At 42.4% G+C, this 16110-nt stretch overlaps 1 protein-coding gene across 6 annotated transcripts in view; it reads left to right on the top strand.

Moving 5' to 3' along the window:
• CTBP2 (C-terminal binding protein 2) overlaps window positions 1-16110 on the top strand; it is a 254425-nt gene that overhangs the window by 230248 nt on the left and 8067 nt on the right. For all 6 annotated transcript variants that reach the window (XM_020791523.3, XM_072995418.2, XM_020791528.3 and 3 more), the window contains 4 exons: window positions 1119-1263; window positions 10069-10275; window positions 12583-12797; window positions 15377-15507. In XM_020791523.3, coding sequence (XP_020647182.1) covers window positions 1119-1263; window positions 10069-10275; window positions 12583-12797; window positions 15377-15507 — 698 coding nt within the window. The remainder of the gene's footprint in view (window positions 1-1118; window positions 1264-10068; window positions 10276-12582; window positions 12798-15376; window positions 15508-16110) is intronic.

The raw sequence follows: 16110 nt of genomic DNA, 5'->3' as shown, positions 1-16110 counted from the left end.
GGGAGGCCCAAAAGGTGTCTACAGGTAATTGGGCTTTTCTGGTGGTGGCCCCCAGTTTCTGGAACAAGATACCAACTGAGTTAAGATACACCAGGCGCCTTCACTTCTATATCAACTAGTGGTGAACTGACCATTTGTAATTACCTAAACACAAATGGGCAGCTTAACAAGTTCAGGGACAATTTGTCTTCCTTTGGACCTAGAAAGGCTACACAACCCCTTCTGATGCCCTTTCCTGCAAATTTCCCTCTCATTTTTTGCCCGCCAAAAGCAAATCATGCTCCCCAAGGGTCTCCTTGGGAGGCTTTATTTTCTCTGTTCACTCAATTTTGCTCCCTCTAAGTCCTGTTTCAAACCTTAACAGACATTTTCGTTACTTTTGGAAAAAGAAATATGAGCTTATATGATGCAGAGTTTTAAGAATGTTTGATTACTGTGAGTCTGAAATTTTTCCCGTATTGTCAGGCATTATTTAAATAAATACATTGATATAAATCTGCATGGAGTCAGAGTCTGTCTAGCACACAAATGGGGGACTTTGGACCTCTACATATCTTGGCTTATAATTGTCACAGTTGCTTGTCATTGGTCATGGCAATTGGGAGTTGTATTCAAACTATCTGATAGATCAAAAGATGCCCATCCTTGATTTAATACAGAATATTTCAACAATTGAAAAATTGTTTGGCAGCTCATCGAGGTAGAAGCAAAGTATTGAGATACTTGCTTTTCACACAGAGAAAAGAGTGCAAAGCACATGCAGATTCTTAATGCTTATGATGCTTGTTAGGATAATTGACCTTTTTCACGTAGTGCTTAAGCTTTCTGACCTCAATTGGAGATTAACCCCTTAGTGCAGAACATCTTATACACAAATACTGAGCGTTATCCACATACATGCTGAAGGGGTTTTTTTGTTTGTTTGTTTTGTATTGTTTTCGGTCGTTTTCAGTGTTACATGGGAGTCTGTGGACACTATCAAAGTGAACCATGTGCTTTGTTTGATGCATGCATATGATTCAATACTGGCCTTCAGTAGTTGTTACTGGAGCACATCCATCTGCTTCACTAATGTCTATTATTTCCTTCTTTTTGTGTTTTCTGTATGTGTCTGCTAGGTTTTAAATGAAGCTGTTGGAGCAATGATGTACCACACTATCACTCTCACCCGGGAAGACCTAGAGAAGTTCAAAGCCTTACGAGTTATTGTCCGGATAGGCAGCGGTTATGACAACATAGACATCAAAGCTGCAGGGGATCTTGGTATGTGTAGAGTCCATTCATTCCAGTAGAACCTCCTAACCAAGTTGTTCTTTTCTTAAAAGTGTACAGTGAATTAATTAATGGTCTGAGAATCATGGTTACGGAATGATGACTGAATTGTTTTAGAATTACATATCATATGTTCATAAGTCTGGCTTCTTCCACACAAAGAAGTAGTTTTGTATGTACTGGATGCAATACACTCGTCCCACAATCCACATGGGAGTTCCAGAGCAAATGGACAATTGCATGCCCCTAAGAGTTTCCCCCTTTTCATCTGTGAATTTCATAGGCTGAATTAACTGGGGTTTTTGAGTCCTGAAGTAGGTGTGAACACCATTCATGGAGATTGCTCATTGTTTTCTATGCAGTGGGATAATTATTTGTTTAGTAGGGAGTTCTCTGTTGTTCCCATGAATAGTTTCCTGGCACAAACAGATGACCACAGTGCAGTCTCGGTCTGGGAAGTTCTATGTCTATTTCTGCCCTTTCTCCCTGCCTTTTTGCCTTCGGAGCTCTCAAAGGGCTCCCTCCGATGTCGGGCGGAAAGCCCTTTGAGAGCTCCGAAGGTGCCAATCGTGGTGGCAGGGACCCCCAGGGAGGTCCCCCAGGGCTTGTCCGCCACCATTACAGGAAGTTACAGGAAGTCAAATTTTGGCTGAATATCAGGAAAAACCTCTTAACAGAGCAGTACAGCAGTGGATCCAATTACCTTGGGAGGTGGTGAGCACTCGAGCACTGGAGATTTTCAAGAGAAAATTAGGCAACCATCTGTGAGATAGACTTTTATTTTGATTCCTGCATTGAGCAGGGGGTTGGACTCAATGGCCTTATATGCTCCTTCCAGTTCAATTATTCTATGATCCTTAAGGAATTTAGCTTCTTCAACATGCTTAGTGGGAAGTGCCTAGCGCCGACTTATCTGTTGTCACTTTCTCCATATGTTCACAGGAGAGTTTGAAGATAAATTCCTGTACAGGTTTTTTGTTTGTTTGTTTGTTTGTTTAGTCTCTGTGGACACAAACGTAGGGGTTTTCTTGCTCCTGTGCAACATGTTCTAAAAACTGACTAGCTTAAAACTTTTGAGTTTTGGTGGGAAGCCCAGATAATATTCGTGGGACATGGTGGCGCTGCAGGTTAAATTGCAGAAGCCTCTGTGCTGCAGCGTCAGAAGACCAGCAGTCATAAGATCGAATCCACGCAACAGAGTGAGCTCCCGTCGCTTGTCCCAGCTCCTGCCAACCTATCAGTTCGAAAGCATGCAAATGCAAGTAGATACAGTAAATAAGTACCACCATGGTAGGAAGGTAATGGTATTCCGTGTCTAGTCGCACTGGCCACGTGACCACAGAAACTATCTTTGGACAAACGCTAGCTCTGTGGCTTGGAAACGGGGATGAGCACCGCGCCCTAGAGTCGGACATGACTGGACTAAATGTCAAGGGGAACCTTTACCACATAATATTCCCACATTCCCCCTCAGTTCCTTTTTGTCTGCCTAACTGGCAGCACATCTTTAGGAACCTCTGTTGCTTCTTCACCTCGCTTGTTCGTGGTCTCTTTCCCTCGTTCTTTTGTCTTCTTCTATCTTGTCACTGTTTTTGTTCTCCTAAAAAAAACACTTATCTGCCTTTGCTGGCCCATGGCACCAGGCTTTGTTCCATAAGTGTTCTGACTGCAGATCCCAGATATCTTATCTGACGGACACTGCTCTGAGGCAGAGGAGGCACTTAGAATTATACCACCTGGGTAACATTTTCCTGGGTTACCTCCTGGGTAACCAGTGCCTGCAAACGTGGGTGCCATGGCTGTGCTTTGCAGCACTGTTCCCTTTAATTTTCAGTCCTGCTGGATGGGGCTTTGCCCCTTTTTGTTCACAACTCCACTCTCTGCATGGGGTTCCGGCCATGACTGGAACCAAACCGGCAGGAAAACTTGCTGTGGGTGCACAGGTGGGGTGGGGTGGACACTGTACGGAGTAAGGTGCAGCATTATGTGGCCACACAGTTTAAAGGGAATGTTGCCTAGCATAATGGGCACTTTTAAGGGAGTAAACAACCTCTTCCTCATCTGAGAACTTATACAAACATCAGGCTCCTTATCCTACAGTTACCTCCAAATGACCCCCATCAGCTATACCAAAGATGTCTTCTATTTTGTTCACCCTGAAAACTGACCACGTCAGTACCAACCATGTTGACCTCATCAGTCTCAGTCATAGTGAGCTGTACTAACTGCCCAACAACTGCAGCAAAGACCAGGAGACCTCCAGAGAGTGCAGTAACTGAACCCAAGAAGGAGAAGAAGCATAAAGATGATCCATCATGCTCACCTTCCCTGACAATATTGTCCTTGCCAACATGGCCTCTTACATCTCAGTTATTTACAGAAACTTCCACTTGCAACAAAATCATTGTGACCCCTTTTCTTAGGTATGACACTGATTGAGTCCTAATGCCAGGACAAAACAGATCCACCAGTCAACAGTTCTTCCTCTCTGAGGGGAGATCTGAAAGAAATTTTCAGCCCTCATGGCTGGCTTGATCACCCTGGTTCTGTTACAGCCAATGCAGCCTTCCACTGAGCAATCCCTAGGCTCAGATTGTCAAGTCTTATTCCAGATTCAGCATAGAGGGTCATTCAGCAACAAGACCAATGAAAAACTAGGGCACAATGACAAAGTACAAACAAAAGCCAAGCATTTTGGTGTCTTGCTTCACTTTTCTTCTCATTCTAGCTCCAGACAAAACCAGTTTCATTCAGGCTACCAGTACCATAGAAATTTGGTATACATGGCCATACAACAACCAGGATCACAGAACTGTCGAGCCTCTTGCTTCCAGTATAAATGTGGCTGATACCAAACTACTACAAAGAAAAGACCACCATTGTCTTCTAGACCCAAGTGTTTGACTCTTCCCCATATCCCCTCTTCATTAACAGAGTGTACAGCTGCTACCACCATAGGCAGACGATCAAAGTGGATCACTGGTACTATCCATCATCAAATTGAGATGTGGCATAGAATTGCACACACTACCACCACAAAATATTATGAGGAGCACACCACCATCCCCTCGATTACAAGAATTGTGATTGATATTCACCAAAGGAGTAATCCTGGATGGTGGATTGCATACCATCCTGAGTCTTTATTATGTCTACACCTTCATTGTGACAAAGTGCTTTATGAGGGCATTCTGCTTCTCCTCCACCAAGAAAACTGGCATGTTTTCACAGATCTCCAAGGTGCTTACTTTCACATTGGCTTACAGGTCTTCTGCAGGAGATTCCTCCATTTCATGATGGGTACTGACACCTTTGAATTCAAAGCCTTGCCCTTTAGGTTCACCACCACCCCATGCATTTTTACAAAATGCTTGGCTGCTGTTGCAGTCCACCTTGATACCCATGGGAATCATAGTGTACCTTTATATAGACAATTGGCTGGTAGTAGGTACATAGAAGGCTACCCTTGCTCAAGACCTTTCAGTCACCCTACATCATCTTCTGGACCTAAGCCTCATAGTCAACAGACTAAAGTCTAAGCTATGCTGGCTGTGTCCATGGAGTATATGGGAGTCACACTTGACACATCTACAGTATAGTGACTACCAGCCCTCTCATTATAAGGGCAATAAAACCCAGAAGCATCCCAGCTCATACATGCTCCTGACCACTGAACAGTCTAACATTCTAGGCTTGGTATCTCTGCACCAAACATGAGATTTGGCCAATATTCCTTCATGTATCAGGCATAGGAATCATCCAGATGTTTGTCTAGCGGCAACATGGTCACAGTATTCCACATTCATCTCACAGTAGAACTGGTACAAGAACTTGTCAGGGCTCCAGTTTTGGCAGAACTGCTTGGCATCAGTTCTACAGGTATTAAGTCAGAAAAAGGGGAAACTGTAATCCCAGGATGTGGAATATATAATGCTCTTTATTCCAGTATAAAATACCCAGTGTGTAAAAGTGTGTTTATTAAATTCTAATTAATTCTTTTTCTGTTTATTTGGTCTGTGACCAGCTTCATTAATCAATCCAAAAAACAGAAAAAGGCTGAGACACGTTGGGCATTTTATACTGCCATAAAGAACATTGTATTTCCTACATCCTGAGACTACAGTTTCCCCCTTTTTTGACCTAATATTTCAGTGGATGTTCCAGTTCCTTTTGTTACCATCTAACCTACAGTGACAGTCTACCCTCTACAGGTAAGCTTGCTAGTCTCCCATGTGTACAAAGTCCAGAGACCCCACCAATAATAATAATAATAATAATAATAATAATAATAATAATAATAATAATAATAATAATAATAATAATAATAATAATAATAATAATAATAATAATAATAATAAAGTCAGGTAGCTTACCTGTAACTGTGTCCCTATAGGTGATTGTGCCACTCTCACAATCTCCTCCCCTCTGGGTGTCTCAGTGCTTGATAGATCAAGAGCTAAGGGAAATGCAGGTAGACCCAGAGGATATGCGCACTGGAGATGGGTGGGATTCCTGCCAAAACTCAGCATTCTAAGCAATAATGGTTCCAGAACAATGCTGTACATGCACAGGTAGACCCATGTGTATGAGTGCCTCAGGTGATCACTTGAAGAAACACAGTTACAGGTAAGCAACCTGTCTTTTTTTAAAAAAAATTAAAAAAAATTCTATGGTAATGGTTCCCAACCTTGGGTCCCCAGATGTTCTTTGGCTGTAACTCCAAGAAACCCTAGATAGCACAGCTAACAGTGAAGTCTTTTTGGAGTTTTAGTCCAAGAACATCTGGGGACCCAGGGTTGGGAACCACTGTTTTGTGGCATATAGACAGTATCTGCCTTGGTTTATTTTTCTCTGCAGTGAAGTGTCTTGTTGCCTCACAAACAAGCATAGACAACTAATTATCTTGTCCTTAACTAGATTTAAGAATTATAACATATTGGCCATTTCTGTCTGCTGCTATAATGCTTGGGAGCTGTTTGCAAGCAGTATCGTTAATTGTTTTACCACTAATGAGTACCACTGCATTAGCATATAAAATAAAATTGATCTTTATAGGGTGCCAGCTGTATATGTTTGTCGATAGGGTGTCATTAAAGTGATTAATTGCTTCAGAGTACTTCATTGTAAATCTTAATAAAACTAAAGAAACCACATATCCTTTGCAGCAGTCATTCTAAACAAGACAATTTGCCTGATCATTTACATAAAAACTCGCATGTTTTCTTTACAGCACAAAGCTGTCAAGAAAGTTGTAGAGTGAGCAGCTTCTTGGGAAGAAAGAGGAGTTGTTGCTTTCAGTAGCCAAGGGCTGTCTAATCAGGAATATTCTGAAGACTTCCTTCTCACACCCACACAGGAGTAGAGAAGGCATTACCTTCCGGATGTTGGTAGACTCCAGCTTCCATCAGTGTAGAAGCTGTAACTGTGGCTCTGTTAATCTATTCAAATATATTTTAAAAGATCTGTAGCATAAAGAGCTTGGGGCAACAATTGGCATCCTAACTGTGGTCTAACTTGCTATAAGAAATGTCTTCGCCCCGTTCTCCTTATCTCTGTCAACATCCTGCTGACTTTACATCCTGGGAGGATTATATGTTTGCTGACACAGTATCATTAACTTTGTTCATTTGTTTATTTATGTATTTGTTCTTGATTCATTGATTGGCATTGCAAAATTTAAAGTGTAAGATCTGTTGGTGGAAGAGAAGAAAAACTTTTTGCCAGCTTTCGGGCCCTTTAGTTACTTTGGCCTAAATCCAATTGTTAATTGCAATTGCAGTGGACTCTGAACAAATGGGAACTTAGTAAATTGATATTACTGTAGAGTTTATTGATTCATTGCGTCTACTTCAGTTGGGACTAACAGTGGGATGTAGGCCTTGGCATGGATTACAGTTGCATTTTTTTTCTCTCCACCTTTTGGTACATTGCCTATGGCTTACTTTTGCTGGCTTTTAGTAGTCATACACTTACCTTCCAACTTCACATTGTTTTCCATGTTACCTCCAGCTCTTATTTGAGGGAAGGTTGCCATTAATGGGGAAATGCCAAAATATCAATGTGAACAGAGCTTGACAATGTTGTCTGGTCACAATTCATGTGGTAGAAAGGTAACAACATTACAAAAAGGGGAACCTGGGTTCATGTCTCTCATTAACGTAAATCTCGCCTGGTTGACCTTGCATCTGCTTACATGGATAAGGGAAAGACTGTTTTTTGCCCTCAATTCTATGGATGAAAGATGGAATAGATTAATTTGGTATTCTGCAAGTAGCACATCTGGGTAGTCTGTATCTTTGAAGTTATACTTTGGGCACGTGAGAAGACAAGTCTCACTGGAAAATACTATAATAGTGGGAAGAGTTGAAGGCAGCAGGAAAATAGGAATATTGAATGTAAGTTGTGTTGACGCAATAAAGGAAGCCAGAGCTGTCAGTTTGCAAGACCTGAGCAGCAGGGGAGTGATAGGCCCTTTTCAAGGTTACTAATTTGAAGGATGACCATTAGTCAGAAGTGATTTGCTTCAGTCTGTTCTTTAAGGTTGCATGGGATAGTAATGTGACAAAACTGAGAAATGTAAAAAAAACTAAGAACAGAAAGAGTTTTGCTTTCGAAGTACTACAAGACAGATAAAGGGAAATATTGTAACACTACTGGAGCAACATGATTTTGTGAGCGTGGGAAGTAGAGAATTATGCTGAGCTCTTCGTCTTTCTAAGGAGTCCTTGCTTCACAAATGGCAAGCATGTTTGAAAAAACATTGCTATATTTCTCCAAAGCTGCTTAACCGTCTTAACCCTGTCCTGGTAATTCGAATGGCCAGGCATTACCTTGTAAGAGCAATGCTGTCCTGTGAGGACAAGTCATCTTCTTACACGTAGACAGGAGAGGTAAAGCATCTCCTTTCAAGATCTCAAGGGCAGAATGAGATAAATGCAAACTGTGCATTAAGGAGTACAGAATCCAGTGTAAGAATCCCCATGCAGCAGCATGGCATTTAAAATAAAGCTGGACTTCACATTGCCTGTGTGCAGGGCAGGAAGGTAAAGGATAAAGAATCAAGCCCTCTGCTGCATATCTTCCAGAGAACAGTAGCGGTGCTGAAAGCCTGAGATCCTTTACTACCACCCACGAAATGTCAGAAATGATTTCCAGCTAGTCCTTGTTGACGTTTGCTAGAATCAGCAGAAAAAGTTGGGTGAGAAAAATGCATCTCTGGGGAAAATTGGTCTCCTTGATGCTGCCTGCATGGATGAGTGGAGTGAAGCTTCATCTGGAGAGTGCCTCTTGCAGCTGCCGTACTTCCTCACCTCTCCTCACCAATCTACATGAGTAGCACAATTGGGGGGAAATGAAGATGCTGCTCTGTGTCTGCATGCCTTCCCTGAGGCTGCCTTTCTTGGCTTCTGAGTGCAGCAGCTCCCAGAATCCCCAAGCCAGTAGGGACTGCTAACTAGGGGACTCTGGTAGGTGTAGTCGAAAAAAGTAACTTTTCCAAACTCTGTGAGAGATGCCAGCACCTGTGCTTGTATTGGTGTGATACTTCCTTACAATTGATCTCCACAAAAAATTGTGTCCTTTCCATCCACGCAAAAAAGTAACATTAGAATTTGAGATCCATACATTTGTGGTGGGAGTAATGTGAGCAGCAGCCAGAGTGGAAGCTAGTGACTTCTACTTAGGCAAGGAGCTCTTTGATCAACATTTTGCTTGTTAGTTTTATTCATTAGATATACGTGGTGGCCCTTAATTCTCCACGGGAGTCACAAGAGGTGCCTGCTTCAGGGTTTGTGCAAATGTTCAAAAAAAAGGCACATTTTGGATTGTACTTCAAAATCTGATTGAAACAATACCTTTGGAAACAATAGCTCAATGGAAAAGCATGTGCTTTATACTGGTGAAGTCCCAGGTACAGTTTATAACATCTCTGTTTGAAAGGGTTGGGTAGTGAATTTTTGACAATCCCAGGCTAGGTAGACAAGTGAGCATATAGCCTTCTACATTCTTGTGAGCCAAAATGGCTCTGCATGTGGAAAGCTAGCACATCTAGGGAAAGGGGGGCCTAGAGCCAACTCTGCAATGTACTGAATGTTTATGTACTATTTTCATGTCATTTAGCATTTCTACACTACTAGTACCTCACAATTTTCATGTCAAATCTGCAATCTGTTAATATATCCCTATAGCAACATGAGTGTGGATTTAAGGCTTCTAATTTTTATGACTTACAAATTTTCCCCAGAGGTGCTATATATATTTGAATATACAGTATATAGTTGAATTGGTTTAATACTATCTTATTTGGCTGGATAACTCAGTGAATTAGGTAACTGGCTGTGGAGCTAGAGGTTGAGCGTTCAATTCCCCACTATGCCTCCCAGGATAAAGGCCAGCCTGTGTTGCCTTGGGCAATCGGCTCAGTCACAGGATGTCCCCAGAAAAAAGGAATGTGGTAAATCACTTCTGAGTTCTGGCTACCTAGAAGACCTTGGAAAAGGGTTGCCATAAATCAGAACTGACTTGATGGCACACATGTATTAGTAGTAGTAGTACATCCAGGATGTTGTTTTCCAAGTTTTCTGCACTGCTCACCAAAAGGTTTTTCCAGGAAGCAAATTACTTTCAAGTCTCACAAAATAAGCTTAGAAACACTTCGTAACTACTGTGAATAGAGTAGTCTTGGGGCAAGAGGCTGGTGGAAGAAACATACGGATAAGCTTGCTTTAGTGAGAAGCGGGTGATTTTTCTAACTTTTTCATTGATTGCTAAGATGTGGGTTTCTGCCCCGGTCTCCAGGAATTGCTGTTTGCAACATCCCCTCGGCAGCAGTCGAAGAAACCGCAGACTCCACTCTCTGCCATGTCCTGAATCTCTACAGGCGGAACACTTGGCTCTACCAGGCACTCAGAGAAGGGACTCGGGTGCAGAGTGTTGAACAGATTCGGGAGGTGGCTTCTGGCGCAGCTCGTATTAGAGGCGAAACTCTGGGTCTGATTGGATTCGGTATGTTGGGGATTTCTGGAGGAAACAGTATTTTAAGACTATAAATGTTTGTTTTCCAGTTAAACAATGAGGATTGGGGTTTTACAAAGTCATTTTCACGTCGATGTTTCAGACATACTTTGCAGCTGTGAAATTTGTTGTTGGAGGAGGCAAAAGTTCAGTCAGAAAACAAGCTGCACATATGCCTCCATGCACCCATGGGAAGATGCTTCATGATCCTCCTCTGGCTGTTTTGAAAATTCAAATTTCCCTCTGCCTACTGCTTTTCTCACAGAAGATAAAAGAGTATTTCCATTCAGGAAATGCTTTGGACTTGAACTCCCATCCACCATGACCCAATGTCGAAAGAATATGGCAGTTGTCGGCCAAAACATTTAGATTCCCTGCTCCTGATTCAACTTTTACTTCTTTGTTTTAGGACACACACAGAGACTGTGTTGAGACTCAGCTTTTCCTTGTTTGTTTTGGGACATACACATATCCTGCATATGAGGAATTCAAAATTCGTAATTCCCTCTTTCATTGCATTGTGAAGAACCAGGAATTGCAGCCCATCAGTAGAGCAGAGACTGGCTTCTTATCTGAGCTTGGGAGGAGCTTGGGTCAAAATGTTGAGGCAAGCCCTCCCCCTCAGACCGTGGGCCACTTCTGTAGTAGCCGTAGCAGCTTTCTGCATTGGAGGTGTTCAATTGCAGGTTGAGTTTCTAGAGCTTTATTAATTCCCCAAATTGCTGTTTGTTCTTTAAACAGCAGTCAGGAGACTCTTTGCCCCTTTATCCACCCTGCAGTCTCTGTGCTAGACCAGCCAGTGGCCATTTGCTCTTGCATTTACAGACGTCTCAACTTTTCCCTGTATGCCAGGCACCGAATTGCCCATTTGTGCAAAGTCTCTTAATGAGCTGTTGCAATCAAAGAAAGGTATGCTTGAGCCTGTCCATCTGTGCCTAAATATGGAAGATTAGAAAGGGGTGTTTTTCTGTTCATCATTCCACAAAACGAGCTTTTTCAACATGAAGGCTTAGCTATTGCTAGTTATTTGGCTTTCTCTACATATTCTTTTGGGTTTTTTTTTTTTTAAGGAGAAGAAGACTCCCATCTTGATTTAGAAGTCGGGTAGTTGAGCCAGGCAGTGACATTGAACTGGAATGACATTGTGGATAATGACCTGCTGATTGCACTGCAGCTGTCCCTCTTTATCAGAAGAGCTTTATTAAACCTTTGCTTCCAAACCATGACAGTTGTCTTAGTCATGCCCAATTAAATAGCCATTCAGCAAGAGTGCAGAAGGAAAAGAGAGGAAAACCCCCTACAGCAAACAAGTTGCTCTTATAATAAATAAGATTCAGAAGGGGCTTGCTGTGGTTATTGTTGTACCAAAGTCATTCATAATAAGATTTTGTTAACGCGCCTTTCTGTTTTAGATCAGAATTGAGCGACCATGCAGAGGCTTAAGTGTGTCTGGAACATTGGATTTTGGGGACCACTCTGGGTGCTGAAAAATCAGTATTCTGATGCTTTGGAAGGCAGTATTGCTTGCAAAAGAACTACATGCCTTTATCAGCTAATCTTTCCCACTCATGCACCAATTTAAGAAATTGACACTACAGTACTGATAGCTCTACTGCCCAGTGAAAGCTGGGGCATGTCTCTTGGTCCACATCACAGTGTCTGTTCATGTTAGTCACCTCTGAATTGCAGTTAAGGGACAGTTTTGAAAAACATCATAGCTGCTTATGCCCTAAAAGCAGATTCAAGCGATGCCCTTTGCACACTGCATTATGCTCTCCATGTTTTACCTTCCTGTAAATCAGCAGTAAGACTGTCCTAAGAATTTGTCCCTTAGAAATTTTAGATCAGCTGGAAGGAAGGGAGAGAGAAAGGAGAATGTAAAGCAATATGGACACTTCCTTCCATATTTAAAAATAAAAATGGATTTCCTACTCTCTCTTGAGGGTCTATGAAACCTTTTTTTGTATATCTATTGCCTGCTTCCAAAGCCTGGAAAGAGTAGGTATGGGGCGAAAGCCAAGCTGCACGAAGGGAGCAACAGAAGTGACCTTGTAGGACAGCTCTGTGCTACTGAGACCTTTGTTTCCTACAACAAGTGCCACATTGCAGCAATTTCTGATGAATGGATAATATGGGAGAAAATCAGGGCGGCATGGATGCCTTTGCAGTGGTGGGAGAAAACATACTTTCCTAGCCAGTCATGTTGGTGGGTATTTTAATGCCCTCTTCAGAATGTATTCAGTGCTGCTTTCCCACCAAAACTATGATGTCAATTCACTGCTTTTGTTCTCGGCTCAGGTCGAACTGCACAAGCAGTTGCTGTTCGGGCCAAGGCATTTGGATTCAACGTGATCTTCTATGACCCTTACCTGCAAGATGGCATCGAAAGGTCCCTGGGAGTCCAACGGGTCTACACGCTTCAGGATTTGCTGTACCAGAGTGACTGTGTGTCGTTACATTGTAACCTCAATGAACACAATCACCACCTCATCAATGACTTCACGATTAAGCAGGTAATTGTTAATGGAAAGGGGAATGTCTTGATTGGAACATCTTATCCAAAAGATGTAGAATGTGTGATTTTTCCATGCTGGTTGATGCAAATAGTGGTCATTTATATTTGTAACTTTAGGAAAATGGAGAGCTCTCAATCTGTCTTTTACCTGTTGTACATCAGATGATGGCACTTTAGCAGATCAGTTTAAATTTTACCCAGAGACCTTTGGCTAGAGTGGACTTGTCAATACATTGCAGAGCTGTGGTGCTGCAGAATATTGCAAACCAAAGACGACTTCTTCCTCCTTTTTTCCTTCTTTGGTTTTAGTTAGAGCTTGACTAATGTGACTCTTGCCTATATCAGTGGGCTTTCTAAAACCACGCCCATTGAGTAACTGGGCAACTTGTTAGTCAGCAGGCATAAGAGTCTTCTCTTGCCACTGTTGTCTTTCTTTGAATAATTATTTCAGATGTTATTTTGCTATAAGATGCTGCCGTATGTAGTACAATCAGTCCAGATTGGGCAAGCCATAAATCTTGTTTTCTGATCATGTTCAACATAAATGGCGGCTAGGAAGTTGAAAAAAAATGGGCATTAAATTCAACCAGAGGAAATCTCAACTCTCACAATTGCTCTTGTTCCTCGTTCAGCAGTGATTCCTGGAGAAGCTCTTCCATATTTCAGCTAATTTCTCATTGATGGGAGAAGAATTCACACGGATCTGTGGCTGCCCTGCTGTGTGCCTCCTGTGATGTTTTGGTTCTGTGGTTATCTTAATGGCCTCTGTGGAAAGAGCACATAAATAAGCAGCAAATGGGCACTTAGCATAATACTCATAGTGTAGCCTTTTGTAACCTAGGAAAGCTCTTGGGGGACCCAGATTATCTCTGGGAAAAGTCAGTGCTTCCACAAAAGGGTATTCAGCCACGGAATGTCTATTTGTCATAGCTGAGGGTTCAGAAATTCTATTTGTAGTCATTTTGAAGCAAAAACACAGGAGACTTCATGCAACATTTTAAATATATATATGCATATATGTATGCATTGTGCTCTTTCCTGAACCGTTTTTCAGGCTAAAGCCACAGTGACCAAATGCTGAGTAACTTTCCTCTAGATCAGCTTCTTGCACCTTGATGTGAACTTGATACATGATGGCATGGAATTATGGGCCTTGTGATCCGGCACATCAGGGTGGGGAGGGGGGGCAGCTTGGGAAAAGGTGTTGGACTAATGGCTACTGTGACAAACCCAGACCTACTGGGATATGCCACAGTTTCACTAAGCTGCCACCAACCATTCCCTGTAAGGAGTCACACAGACCAGGAATGGATTTTTAACAAATAAAGGAATAAGGTTTATTTAAGTAACACACAGGGAAAATAAAATGATTAAGTGAATAGGATACAGTAACGTGGCTTAGTCTCAATCATACATACACACAGTTTGGTTCACACAGAACACTTAACTTGAAGCACAGACCCTGAACCTATCAGTTCTGGCTAACCATACAGACACCTGAACCTATCAGGTTGGTACTGACTGACACACAGTAGTACCCTGTCTGACACACAGACTCCCACACCAGCTTCTTCTCTCAGCTGCTTTTCCCAGCTTCTCCTACCTCCCTCACACACGCTCCACATATATATACAGTACAGCCCCTCCTCCTGATGTCCCGCCTTCCACTCCCCATAGGATGGAACTTTCCCTCCAAACCCATGACAGACAGGTAACATCAGTGCTGTATGTAACAGCTACTTCCAAGGTGAACAAAGGAAGAGACAGGTCTCAAAGTAGACAAAACAGAGCCATCCTTCTAAAAGTTTATTTTTCTTACAAGACAAATGTGTGTTTACGTAAGTTGCTCTTGCCGCCCATATTCTGTTTGTGGCCTTGCTGTGAGTAATTTGCCACTGTGGGAATAGAATGTAGGATGAAGTAGGCCTTCGACAGGGTCAGCCCATGTTCTGAGCAGGAGAAGGGGAATCCAGCCTACAGTTGTGGGGGAGCGTCTCCCCCACTCTCTACTGAACTATTGGCATTTTCTGGTCTAGTCCAGCATGGTTTTTCTTATGTCAGTAAAAGGCATGAGGATTCCCCCCCCCCAAAAGAAATATTTGTGAATATGCTTTGAGCATTCTTCATGAAACACATTACTTCTTTCCAATTTATGGGCTACATGTCCCTTTGTTCATCTCAATTATCTTTCCAGCCTCATGGTCTCACTATGGTATGGTAGTGGCCATTAAGGGTGATGGACTAAGATAGATCTATAAAGGTCTCTAAAATCAAAGGAAAGGTGGCACACCTCTGTGCAGTCCTTTCATTGACAGCCTGTGTGAGGCAGTTGTTGGACTGCAACTACCACTATCCCCACAATTGTCTGTGTTGGCTAAGGCAGATGGGAGCTGTAGTCCAGCAAGAAATATCTCACCCTGCCTTACACTACATTCAGTGTGTGCCTGCAAAAGTTAGACAAGGTTGTTTCATCAAAAGGAGTAAGTAATGACAGCACTCTGCTCAACTGAAACTATAGTAAGAACAATGTGTGAATTGACTATTCTCTTTTTTCCCTCTTTTTTTGTCTCCCAACAGATGAGACAGGGAGCATTTTTGGTAAACACAGCACGTGGTGGTCTGGTGGATGAAAAGGCCTTAACCCAAGCCCTGAAGGAAGGGAGGATACGAGGGGCAGCACTGGATGTGCATGAATCTGAACCATTTAGGTAAGTGTTGCTTCTGTACAGTTCCGTACATTTAGGCTGCCTACTATCAAGTGGTGCTTGTCAAGTTCTGTCTGTGCAATTGTGAAACCTCAGATAGAGAGAGAGAGGTATAAAGCTTTGTGGGAGACCATTTGGATATGCCACTCTGGAAGATTAGGCCAGAATGGAAAAGTCCCTTTTTCTGGTGTATCTCCTTCTGCTGGTGTAAATATATTTCTCTACCTGTGGCTGGGAGTCTCAGCTAAATCTCCAGTGAAGTTGTGTTATTTTGTTGCACCAAAAACCACAGAGAACCTTGTGGCCCCTTAAAGCTTAAACCCATCTCTTCTAAGGCCAGCTAGAATTCTTAAGTGAAAGGGGGCACAAACATTTAGCCACTTTTATGTCTGACACTCCATGAAGCCAAGAATGCTAGTGCACAGGCAGCAGCTTTGTCTGTTGGCGAAGACAGGTATAAGCGCGATTCGCCCCCTAATCCTGTGATAACTGAGGCAGACTTGGCAAGCTGCATTGTACTGACTACATGCTCACAGTGAAAAAGCTTCAAAATTGCCACACAGGAAACATCACTGGCAAATGCCACTGCTTAGGAATCAACTAAGA

The sequence above is a fragment of the Pogona vitticeps genome, chromosome 3 (genome assembly GCF_051106095.1).
Source record: "Pogona vitticeps strain Pit_001003342236 chromosome 3, PviZW2.1, whole genome shotgun sequence".
Classification (NCBI taxonomy): Eukaryota; Metazoa; Chordata; class Lepidosauria; order Squamata; family Agamidae; genus Pogona; species Pogona vitticeps.
This window is presented reverse-complemented; position numbering and strand designations above follow the sequence as displayed.